Source organism: Pleuronectes platessa, chromosome 23, assembly GCF_947347685.1.
Source record: "Pleuronectes platessa chromosome 23, fPlePla1.1, whole genome shotgun sequence".
NCBI classification, from domain to species: domain Eukaryota; kingdom Metazoa; phylum Chordata; class Actinopteri; order Pleuronectiformes; family Pleuronectidae; genus Pleuronectes; species Pleuronectes platessa.
Window position 1 is genome coordinate 1,626,017 of NC_070648.1, and position 12,134 is coordinate 1,638,150.

General features: G+C 47.7%; 2 protein-coding genes across 2 annotated transcripts in view; both read left to right on the top strand.

Moving 5' to 3' along the window:
• Nucleotides 1-891: 891 nt before the first annotated feature.
• On the top strand, nucleotides 892-4,634 carry si:dkey-171c9.3 (uncharacterized). The gene is made up of 2 exons (XM_053416280.1): nucleotides 892-1,170; nucleotides 2,992-4,634. The coding sequence occupies exon 2, from the start codon at nucleotides 2,998-3,000 to the stop codon at nucleotides 3,838-3,840; it is 843 nt and encodes a 280-aa protein (XP_053272255.1). The 5' UTR covers nucleotides 892-1,170; nucleotides 2,992-2,997; the 3' UTR covers nucleotides 3,841-4,634.
• A 4,605-nt stretch (nucleotides 4,635-9,239) lies between these two features.
• The window catches only part of tnfsf10l (TNF superfamily member 10, like), a 29,799-nt gene continuing 26,904 nt past the window's right edge, over nucleotides 9,240-12,134 (top strand). Inside the window, exon 1 of the mRNA XM_053416565.1 lies at nucleotides 9,240-9,791. Coding sequence (XP_053272540.1) covers nucleotides 9,570-9,791 — 222 coding nt within the window. The 5' untranslated portion in view covers nucleotides 9,240-9,569. The remainder of the gene's footprint in view (nucleotides 9,792-12,134) is intronic.

Sequence of the window (12,134 nt, forward strand, 5' to 3'; positions counted from 1 at the left end):
GCTCTTGGAAACAATGATTCACAGAAACATGACACACAACCGATCCTTTTGTTGGAGCGTCTGCAACCGGCCAGTTCTCCTCAAGTGCTGCACTTAGTTCACAAATCAGAAACACTTTGTCCTTCCATGCCACTTCATGTTAAAGCAGCTCTGGACATTTCCCTGAATGCGAGGATGAGGATTTGAGAGGGTTCCTTCCTTCAGATTGGTTTGACTGGTGCAGGAACCAGCTGATTGCTTTCACGTGGCTCTGATGTTTGTAGCTCTCGTTCTGAAAACTGGAACAGTGACCTGCAGTCGCTGTAAAGTCTGATGCACTGAAATCAATACTTCACTTCCTTGGGCCTTGAGCAACACGCACCACAAGTGTGAAGCTGTTAACAAGAAGGATTCTGGAGATATCAGAGCCACAAGCAGAGTTTGTTGAGTTATTCATTCAATAATATTGCAGCTGTAGGCTTTTCTCACTTTAAACAGACCAATGAAGTGACTGGAATAATCTAATAACATGTCATCCATAAGGGACATTGACACTTTCATATTTACTCACTTTTGATTAACATCCTGTTCTATTAATGAAGCACTTTATAGTAATAGTAGCAGAAGTAGTATTACAGTGTGGTGTTAGTACTGTAAGTAAAGTATCTGTTCATCTGTCTGTTGCTGTGCAGCAGAGTGGAAAGAAAAAATACCTTCTTCACCTCCTCTGCCATTTATTTCCTCCTCCTCCTCCTCCTCCTCCTCCTCCTCTTCTTCATATGTCTTCATCTGTTTCGCTTCAGGCAGAACCAATTTACATTAAATGCAAATTAGCTTTAAACAGCGTCTGTGCATGTGTCATTTCCTCTTCTTGTCAATGTGGTGGTTTGATGCACTAATGAGACACACACACACACACACACAGACACACACAGACACACACCGGGTGAGAGGAAGTGAGGGGAACTTGTGAACTCATTTGTCAAACCATTTCCGTATTAACTCAGTGTCAGTGGAGACTCCAGGCAGAAAACCTTCAGCCTGATAACCACTGGTACGCTGGTCTACCGCAGCTTCACCTGCCCGATGCTCTCTACATCTTCTCTTCATATTTTTACGCCACATATTTTGGGAACTTTTGGCTGAAATCTCGTCCGGCTACCTCTGAAGATTCCTCCTGAGTCGTGCCAGGTACGGCAATAAATCATCTGTAGCCCTTTTACACACTCGCTTCCACTGGTTTTAAATCTCCGACCTGTCTGGTTTCTCTCGGGCAAACGAAGATTAAATAATCTCTTGCGATATAGAAAAGACAGGAGATGATGCATTGGGGAGATTGTTCCTGTGATTCATCAGACAGATTCTACAACCCTACATATTCCTTTTTGGCAGATTTGGTTTCTAGTTGGATTTATCACTTTATATTAAAACATAAAGAGCTGGTGTGAGGTTGGACTGCCGGGTCAAAGGAGGCAGTGCATCTCCAGTGAGACGCCTCTGTGCAGGTCAGTGAGCAGAGCGGTGAGAGCAGCCTGCAGATGAACCAGTGGACCTGTTGAATAAAGTAGCATCCTCCTGTAATAAACATTCCTCTGCCCATCAGGATGTCCAAGTCAGGGTGCCAAGAGAACGCATTCTTTGTCTCAGCTGTAATTTGTTCCACATCTGGGCCTCGTCCTGCGTCTCCTCTCGTTGGTTCTGAACCCGGCTGCAGTCCGCCCTGTCAACACATTCTAACTGTGGGAGGATCAAATCAAAGTCTCAATAGCAGGACTCAACAAATCCCTCTGCAACACAATGATAGTGTTTGTAGTGACAGGTTTAACGCGTACAACCTTTAGAATAAAAAATTATTTAATTGTTAGCAAACCTCTTTTTACATTAGCTAGCTTCTGCTGTCTTAAACAGCGCAGCTAGCTTGCTAAATATGAAGGTATATTTATGACTTGGCAATCCATGTCAAACATGCCAATAAAAAGGATTTGACATTTACCCTTGGAATTTTTTTAAAGATTAAATCCATATTTCGAGAAATACTTGTACTTTTGTGTGTTTGAATTATATCTATTCAGCTCCAAACTTTAATACCCAGATGACAAAGTGTGTTGTTGTTCTGTGAGCCTGTTTCCCTTCATATCAATCTCATCGATCCCTCGGCAGGAATCCAGAGACGTGTGAAATATTCCTCGTGGATCCGCGCCCTGGAGGCGGACGCATGCGTTTCCAGTTTATTTCATATTAATAAATGTTTTCACTGACACACTCGCGGGGTTAGCGTTTCATTAGATGTGCAAACCGACCAGAGGCCTTGTGAAACTGAGCCTTTCAAACATCCATGTGTCCAGAGCTGGATTGAAAACCGATGCAGATGTCTCATTTCGTGTTTCATGCATCGGCACAACGGGTTTCATTGCTGCTTTGGTTTGCTGCCTTCTCTGATTCGGCCAATTGACGCAATATTCATGAAACCCGACGCACATCCACTGCAGATGTGCACAAACCGAGCTGCTCTGCTTTCTGTCACCGATCGAGAGCCGATCTGAACTTCCTGCTCGTCACATCCTGGCAGCCTGACAGCTCATATGGTGACAGGCTGTGGTCACAGGCCTCAATCTGACTTTCCATCTGCACAGGGGCCTTTCTGCTCCCCCCCCCTCCCCTTTGTTTTCATTCTCCGTTTACACTTTACTTCATAAAACACACAACTTTTCGGTCAGATTGAAGCTTATCTGTTTGTTCTCAAATCTGCAAAAGGCGAGGAGAGCAGGAGCAGAGAGGGAAGGAAACAGCATTTAGAGGAAATATTCACCGTGTGTCCTGTTTGGCTTTCACCAGAACAAACTGGAAAGAAACGCTCCAGAGATTAATTAATTATAGGAACGAGGCAGAGATTCAAACCATTTTTGGACCTTGTACTGGTCCTCACCACATTCTTCTAGCAGAACTAGAGGGTCCAGGAAAAAAGGGGTATTTCCTTTCCTTTAACCACCATCATTGCTTTTATCCCCACAGGCTCAGATGCAGGCAGCGAGTGCGGATCCAAAGGGGCCGGAGCCCGGTCTGGAAACCAGTGGCATTCCTGCAGGCCTCAGGAGAAACCCCCCGATCACCACGGCCCTCGGGAAGTTTGCCCAAAGTATGGCAGAGAGCATAATCCAGCCGTGTGTAAGCCAACTGGAGATGGAGGAACCTGAGGTGCCCGGGTCTAATCAGGACCAGGAGACGTTGGGTGAGGTCGTGGTGGAGGTCGCTCTGAGGGAAGTGTGCACCGGGTGGAACCTCGAGCGTTTCCACAGATCAGGCGGCGCCACGATGGATGATCACCAGGCTGGAAAACTGTCTTTCTCAGATAGAGACTTTCTGAACATGGACCCGGAGATGGATCCAGTTCAAGAACTCCCGACGTTCAGAGACTTCCCACCTCTGTCCCAGTCAGGTCTCCCCATCATGGGATCCCTCGACTACCCCGACGCCCCCCCGACCACCCCCCTGCTCCCCGAGCTGGAGAGGAGCCGCGACAGCTTCGCCCGGAAGCTGAAAGGCGGCCTGGCCAAGGTCTTCCTGCCCTCGCCTCCTCCGTCCACCCCGAGGGAGACGGGGGACGATGTGGACCCCCGGGTGGAGCTCATGGAGCATCTGATGCACTCGCTGTCGACACAGGATTTGACGAGGGACCGTTTTGAGGCAGGAGCCAAGATGGAGGCTTTCGCTGAGGCTCTTTCCTGTCGGGTCATGGACTGGGTCTTCAGGGCCAGAAGCTCGGAGCAGAGAGCAGATGATGGAGATCTTCATCGACTGGCCCAGCGACTGGCCGACACCATCATGGCCTCCTCGCTGGAGGAAGCTGTCATGTCTGTCTAGAGGGATTCTACCCGACAGTCCCTTTAGATTCAACCATCTGCACCACATCTCACACTCGTATTGAAATCATCTAAATCTGCCTGAAAAATCAAGATCCGTGAGTTATTCTCAGAGAAAATCGTTGAATATGTAAAATAAAACTAAACAAAAAAGCCAATCTCACAATTTTTAATAAAGAGAAACAGTTCCTGAGTTTGTGTGAATCCGTCCGTTTGCTTTTGAGAGATTTTAAGTATTTGTTGTTTACTGTTCCCTCCTGATGTTGTTGTTTTTCACAAAATTAAGATTTTAACTCTATATATTTTGACAAGGACCCAGCCGTAGTTACCACACATGTCCTTTAGATGGCAGCACAACAGCAAGGTTAACCACACGACAACGGCTTAATTCGAGCTTTTCACAAGAACAGTAACTTTCCCGAGTCCAACTGCAACAACAGAAGGAATTTCCCCAGTAGAAGTTTGATGGGTTTGTTTTTCCCTCCCAGTAAATGGTGCGTCACACCACAGTATAATGCAGAGCAGGACTGGGAGGCAGCAGACGGATCCATTCACGCCTGGACGCCGCGGAATATTTGGCAATTGGGAAGAATTTGTTGGAAGAGAAATGTATTTTGTTACTCACTCGCTTTCTGAGGAAGAAGATGAAGAAGAGGAAGAAGAGGAAGAAGACGAAGAAGACGAAGAAGAGGAGGAGGGATGGTGTTGAACCAAGCGGGGGACTTGAGCCTGCGAAAAAACACAAATCCTCTTTTCTTTAAGTCAGCAAATATTTGAACACAGTCAAAGACAAGTATATGGAATAAAGTATTTTATTGTTCTGCTCAGTTGCCAGTCACTTATTGAAAAAGTACAAGTACACACACGTCTTGGATTTGGAGGAAAAACAATTCTTGTTGAAAATGGGTCAACAAGAAACACACCTTGTATTTGAGAATGAAAACAAATCCCACGTAGTGATCATAACCTGGAACATTTAGATTAGATACAGATACAAGTCAGATTTCATCATAGACTGTTATGGTCAAATCTCAATAGTCATAAACCCGTCCTCCTCCGTGTTAGTGGATGGGACTTGAACCAAGCCGAGAGGTCAAAGTACACGTTAACTGGTTTTCTGTCCTTTATGGTCGTTCTCATCCCGCCCACGCTTCTGATAAGTTCAGTTTTTATTGGTAGAATGATGCTATAAAAAATATTGTGAAAAAAATTATTGTGAAAAAAAAAGTTGGATCTAAATGTTGCAAAACTTTGCCGTTCACTTTGTCCCCCGACGCGCCTCGACACCCACGTGCTGACCCGGCTGCAGAGTGCGTGCTCGTCCCCGGGCTGCGATACGTCACATGCATGGAATGCTGAGTCTGAACCTTAAACTCCGGGCGCCGATCGCCATTATGTCTCCTCACCACGGGACCGACTCACACAGTCCCACACATGCACAGTGAGACACGTGCACATGGAGAAGCTGCAGGGCTGGGCGGACAGCTGTGGTGTCAGAGGGGACTCACACACACACACACACACACACACACACACACACACACACACACACACACACACACACACACACACACATCTGGAAAAGGGCTTTCTGCGTTGTCAGGTGGCGGCCGGCTGCCAGAACGAGAGGTGAAGAGAGGGAGGAGCCGGAGAAACGATGATGATACAACAGGAGGATTTTCTATAAACTGTCATATTCAATAAACAGGAGAAGAATTGAATCTCTTTGTCAGAACCAGACGAGGTAAACACGCCTGAATTCAATTTATCCACCAGTGCTCAGGAGAGTTTCACCACAGGGGGTCAAACACGACTCATTCTTTCAACCCGCTCTGATTGGTTGTGTTCGTTAGTGTTGTCACTACACATTACATCAGATGAACACCTCATTCATATAGAAATATTGGTTACAGCTCCGTTAAGTTCTCTAAATTGTAAAAGGGAATAAAGATGTGTTCCGATGGCAGCGGATTCACTTTGACTTTGCATCACTGAGGTTTTGGCCGGTTTCCCCAGCTCGCCCCCTGGTGGCAGCTGTATTTCACCACCACTCCGCTTGATCTCGTTTGACGGTGCCAGGATCTCACAGCTCATCCATGTGGCTGTGGACTTTTATACAGACACAGATTCCCATCGGTCCTATAGGTTAAGACATCCGGCATAATTTGCAGCATTCGCTTCCATTGCCTCTCCCAGATGATCTGGATTCAGCCTCTCGGACCGTCCAGCGGGTGTCGGGTCGGATTAGAGTGATTTTCATTGAACTCCTGAATTGTTTTCACATCTTTGTCGAGGACGATGTTGTTCTGATCTCCAGCAGCTTCGAGGTGAGAGAAGCCGGTTTGGAGAAAGTTCTGTCAAGGCAGCAACAGCTCGGAGCAGGTTTCAGCTCTGAAAGACACACGTGTGCTCAGGAGCTCAAATCTTTCTACAGAATAAAGCAACCAAAAAACACACATCTCTGGAAATACCATTTGTTTCAGGTGTGATACCGATCCATCTTCACTTTTAGTGTCGAACAGCACTTGCAGACTGCTGAGTGCAGCGATCAGTCTCTTTTATGGCGGCAGCGTTGGCTACCGGCGGCGAGGACGTAAATCTTCCTGAGACGGGATCAGAGCAGAGGAGGAAGATGAAGGCCTCGTCTTCTTAACGCTGCTCAGGTTCCGTGTGGAGCTGATCCCACAGAACAAAGATTACATGTTGTTATGCAGAAAGGGTTTAATGCAATAAAAAGTTTATTCTCTGACTCGACTCCTCGGCTTTAAACATGTCACCGAATTTTAACTTCCTCAGTTTGTGCGTCTCTTGTGTTACAGCTGCATCACATTTACACAAAGTTCTGCTCCAGTCGGCTGCATGAGTTCACATATTTGAACCTTTTGGTCAAGTAGCTCCTCTTTATGCTAAAATAAGAAATATCTGTGCCCCAGTTTGTGCAACCTGAGCCAAAATATAATAATTATATTAATATTTATTTCGTCTTCATACGAAAGCCTTGCTAGCGTCCGTCTCGACATCTGTCTTCACTGAGCTAAACGTTAGCATGCTAACATGTTCAATAATTACCATGTTCACCACAGAGAGTGTGAATAAAGACGAATGACGTGACGGCTCCCCAAAGCATCTGGATCGCCCCCTGGTGGCCGCCTGCAGACGCAGTTTCACAATAAAACAAGAAAACATCGCTGCCAGGCTTCGGCGTCTCTTCTCCTGGAAGCCTTCATCGTCAAATCACTTGTCAGCACGAGTGATTCGACCAAAGTAACAATTTAAAAGAAGTTTTACAGCGAGTCAGAACCTGGTTGTACCAAACAGAATCGGGTTAATCTTTTACAAATCTCTCCTGGCTCTGGGATTCGGACGTGTCGTGGGTCTGACGCATGCTTGACCTCACGTTGGTTGAATATCATCGAGACTCGGGCTCCCCCCTCGCTTGTGGCCACGCCTTCACACCCGACACGCTGTCAAATCAATCATGAGCAGCGTTTTTTTCCAGACATGACGTGTTTGACTCTTCTCTCACCTCTCGTATAAGTTTTAACGCCGTGGAGTTTTAACCAGGTGGGGTTTGATGTTTCTTACAGCCCAGGTTTCACCCCGGCTCACCTGCAGAACATTCCCTGTGTGGCCAACGAGGTTTGAACTGTGAGCGCGAGGGCACATCGAGTCCCAGTGGTCTGAGCAAACTGGTTTCACATCTGGAGCCGCTGGGGCCACACCGTCGTCTGACTGGAGAGAACGATGACTCGGGAACATTGCTGTGGTCCCCACCTGCATGTGGGATCCAGTTCCAGCTTTCACAAATCAAAAAACCATTTAACCCTCGAAGGAGCAGCGGCCTTGGAAAGTTTCACACGAGAGAAACGTCACCTCGAAGAAGATGGACGCAGAGGAGAGCTGGAGGTTTCCTTGAAAACAAGCGTTGGACTCTTTTCTTGAGTTTGAGTTTGAAGCTGGTCCAGAGAATCACCGCCCCTCCTGAGTCTCGAGTGGATAAAAGTCTCTCGGGCGTCTGACGGTGCAGAGCTGGTGGACTGGCACCAGCCCAAGCTCATCTGCCTCCCATCCCCGATAAACAGCTCAGACACCGGGCATACGTGCACGGCTTTCCAGCTGTTTACAGTAACGGAGGAAAGGAAACAAAGACAAGGCCGATGTTTAGAGATGAGGTCTAAACAAAGCCTCAGCCTCTCCTCTCCCTTTAAAAGCTTTTTGTCTGTTTAGACGAAAAAGATCAGCTGCATCACGATCCTGTGTCCGAAGACTTTCTCATCCCGGCTTGTCTTCTCTGTTCCAGTCCCAGAAACTCACGGCTTCTCGCCATGAATGGCTCCATCCCCTAACTATAATTAACAGAATATGTGTTAAACAACAAATAAAGCCACATTTTGAAAGGGACAGAAAATAGTGGAAAAAATATTACTTTACCATAATTTTGGGGGAAATTTTGATTTTTTTGATGGACCAAAAAATACTTTGCAATTAGTAAATTTTTTGCTGATTAATCAAGTGATTATTAAACGTTCAATCTGAACTCATTGGAAACAAGAGACAGAGAGACAGCGCCCTCTGTTGATAGAGTTTAGAACAGAAGTATCCTGACTCTATAGGATATAATGGGAACATATTAAAAAACTTTATTTCGAAAGCTATTTTCTAAACAAAACAATAATAAGAAACTTAAGAAGTTAAGAAGATAAGATAATATTATACTGGCCTCAGCTGATTGGCCCCTGAGGTTGTCTTATAAAGTAAACACGTGTTGACAATACCATCAACAAATATGGAATTAATTTTCCAAAATGCATTCAACGATGTGTGGCTTTTGCTCAAAGTTATTTCAGTAAACTAGGAAATGAAGATAAATGTTGATTCATTTAGAAAAAAAAAATCCAAATATCTTCCACACTCCGGAAATAATCCAGATTTATGAGTGAAAAATATCTGTTTTCTGTCTCTCACCGAGGAGAAGTTGGCAAATCACAGAGGAAATGTGGATTAAATGATCAGATTAAGATGATTAAAATATAACTTCTCTCGGGAAAGTTTTTCTGTTGGCAATGTGTGTGTGCGTGTGTGTGTGAGGGAGAGAGAGAGAGAGAGAGAGAGAGAGAGAGAGAGAGAGAGAGAGAGAGAGAGAGAGAGAGAGAGAATTGATTCTATATATTTAAAAAATGTTGCTCTTTTATGTTTTCTTTTGGAGGGTGACGCACAAAGTCTGGAGGTCGAATCTCAGCCACATTCTATTGAACTGCAAATAGTTAATAATAGACACAGAGAAAACGAGGGAGAGAGAGAGAGAGAGCGAGAGAGAGAGGGGGAGAGAGAGAGAGAGAGCGAGAGAGAGCATTCCTCCACCGCTCCAGGGTGATGAATAGGGTAACCCTGCCCCTCTGAGCAGCTCCTCTCTCTCCTGCAGCTCCTCAGTCCATCGCTGCTGCTGCCTCCTCCACCAGCTCTTCCACCAGCTCCTCCACCAGCTCCTCCAGCAGCTCCTCCACCAGCTCCTCCAGCAGCTCCTCCACCAGCTCCTCCAGCAGCTGCGCGCTCCTCGGACATGGACGCGTCCCGACTTTGACTCCTTCTCCTGCAGCGAAGTGTGCACAGCTCCGGCGGCCGCGGACGCATGGGGATCTAACCCCGGGCTTGCAGTCGGTCAGCTCCGCGGAAGGCTCGTGGTTTGGCCCCTCGTCGTTCTCTGGTCTCCACTCATGCGTCGGGAATGCCATGGCCACTCCGAGCGCACAGCAGCAGCAGGATTACTTCAGATCCGTGAGCAGCGAGTCCACCACCTACATGATGGTGCCGGCCGCCGGGCCGAGGGGGCCGGTGGGGCGCAAGGAGGCGCCGTCCAAGATGTGGGTGGCCATGGTGGTGATCGTGGTGGTGGTGCTGCAGATCGCCTCCACCACCGGGCTCTTTGTCTACCTGAACATGTCCATCTCGCAGGTAAGAGCCGCTCCACACTCGCTTTGAGACACATGTGCTTCTTTTGGGAAAGGGGGAGGGGGGGGGGGGTTCTGTTGGAGAAGTTCGCTTTACGCACAGAACTGGCACCGAACTCCACGAGCTCCAACACACACAGTTCCACACACACACACACACACACACACACACACCAGTAAGAACACGTAGGAACAGTCGGTTCCTGTTAGCTGGAAGCGTCGGTTCCATTTTTCAGTGGAACTCTGGTTCTTGGGGGGGGGGGGGGGGAGGATTAATTTGTGGCGCAGCTGGATTCGCCTCCGCGCTCCGACCTGTTGGAACAATGCAACCCGGCGGAGTGTGTGTGTGGGGGGGGGGGGGGGGAATCAGCAGTGTGTCTGTTCATCAGCGCTTTATCGAAGTAAGCGGGTTAAGGTACGTGCGTAAAGACGAACACACTGGAGCCATTAAGTGGACACAAGCTGTCGAGCAGGATTTCTCTGTGAGTCGGTTACAGATGTTGTGTGCAGAGGTGAAGTCTGCAGGGATGGAGCTGGGAGGGGGGGGGGAGGTTGATCTGCTCCCAGCTCTCACCTCACTAATGCATTTTTGATAAACAGAGTCATATTTGTATATCTGGTCCCCGAGCCTCGGTCCCTGCAGCTGACGGGGCTGTTTGACCTGGAAGGTTCAAATCTGCTGCTCCTCACAAACACAGGAGAAGTTGTTCATGGGGCAGAAAAAGTTCCCGGTGACATGTGAGCTCATTACTTTCACAGCCACAGTCCTCGTATGTGTTGTTAGTGGTGAGTGTGGTGAGGGAGGAAACACGAGAGGGAGGCCGGGAGATACAACCACGGGAGTAATTATCCTTTTGATCAAGAGAAAAAAGTCCAATATTACATAAATGATCCACTTTATCATCTTCATCATCTTCTGTTGGAGGTGGAATCTCAAGAAATAACAAATTGAGACACGTAGTTGTTAGAATCAAATCAAATACAAGTTTATTTGTTTATCCCATAATCACAAATCCCAGTTGGTCTCGTGGATCCTAACAAGGTGGGACATGTTCTGTTCTTCACCCACAACAAGAGGGAAAGTACCTAGCACAAACTTTTTAACAGGGGGGGGGACATTGAAACAAGTGAGGGATCCCCCCCCCCTCCCCGTGGACGGACAGATGATAAATGTCCCGGCTCAGTGGGCGCGGTCACACTCGTTATATCTCAGGTCAAAGTTCACCAAAGTGAAACTCCACGTGAAGCCACCGGGAGCTTGTGATTGGACGTGAGAGGGAAGCAAAGGTTCTCCAGCTCTGCTCTCTCTCTCTCTCATGTGTGACTCTGCCCTGAACCGAGGGGGCCGGTGGTTTGATGCTTCCGGTGCAGACGGTAGAAACCTGGGGCCAAGACTCTGTCTACCGCTCACTGTTCAGTGTTCTCACTTTGTTTTGGCTAATCTCTAATAATCTCTAATAACAGCTGTCTGCACATGAAGGCAGATACATTAAAAAAACCATCGCTCTCCAGCCGGCAAACCACAGCCGGCTCGAACGTGACTGGTCGGACTGGAAACTGAAACCAGAAGCTCCAGATCCGTGTCCCTGAATCTGCAGAGTTTCCATCTGTCCTCTGTGCAGACACACACACACAGACACACACACACTACAGTGTACGTGTTGAGGGGAGGTCTTCTGATCCTCTACGTGGTTAAAGGTTAAATCTGCTCCTATGAAGAATCAGTGGAAAACAGAGATGATGTACGACCCCGGTGAGGTGTGATTCCAGCAGAGAGAGGAGACTGGGTTTAGTGGTGAAGCTTTTCATCTCCGCATGAGAGGACGTGAAATGTGTCGAGCTCGCCGTCGGGGGGGGGGGGGGGTCACGCCTGTTCGAGGACGTCACGCGTGTTCGAGGACCTCGTTACGCACACGTGTCCCGCACCTCCACCCGTCCAGACAGGGTGGAGGTGCCGGCCATCTAAATGAATGCAAAACATATGGTGCATGAGCGTGCCACTCGCTAACATGGAGGAGGTGGGTTAGTGAGCTGTACTGCAGCTGGCCACAAGGGGGTGATCAAGATGTCCCTCTTTGTTTACTTTGTTCTCTGAAGCTTCAGTAAACGTCCGATCTCCAGTCTCCGTGTCTCCGTCGTGAAACCTCGTGAACCTTTGACCCGACTCGTCCTGACATGAAAACACATAAATCCACCAGACGATTGGCTGCTGCTGTTTCCAATCCCCCCCCCCCCCTGGTCTAGCATCAGCAGATCCGTCTGTGGACAAGTGTTGAGAAACGATCCGGACGTTTACTCATGAGACACAAAACGGTTGTCGACTTTTATTAATGGATTGATCGGCTGT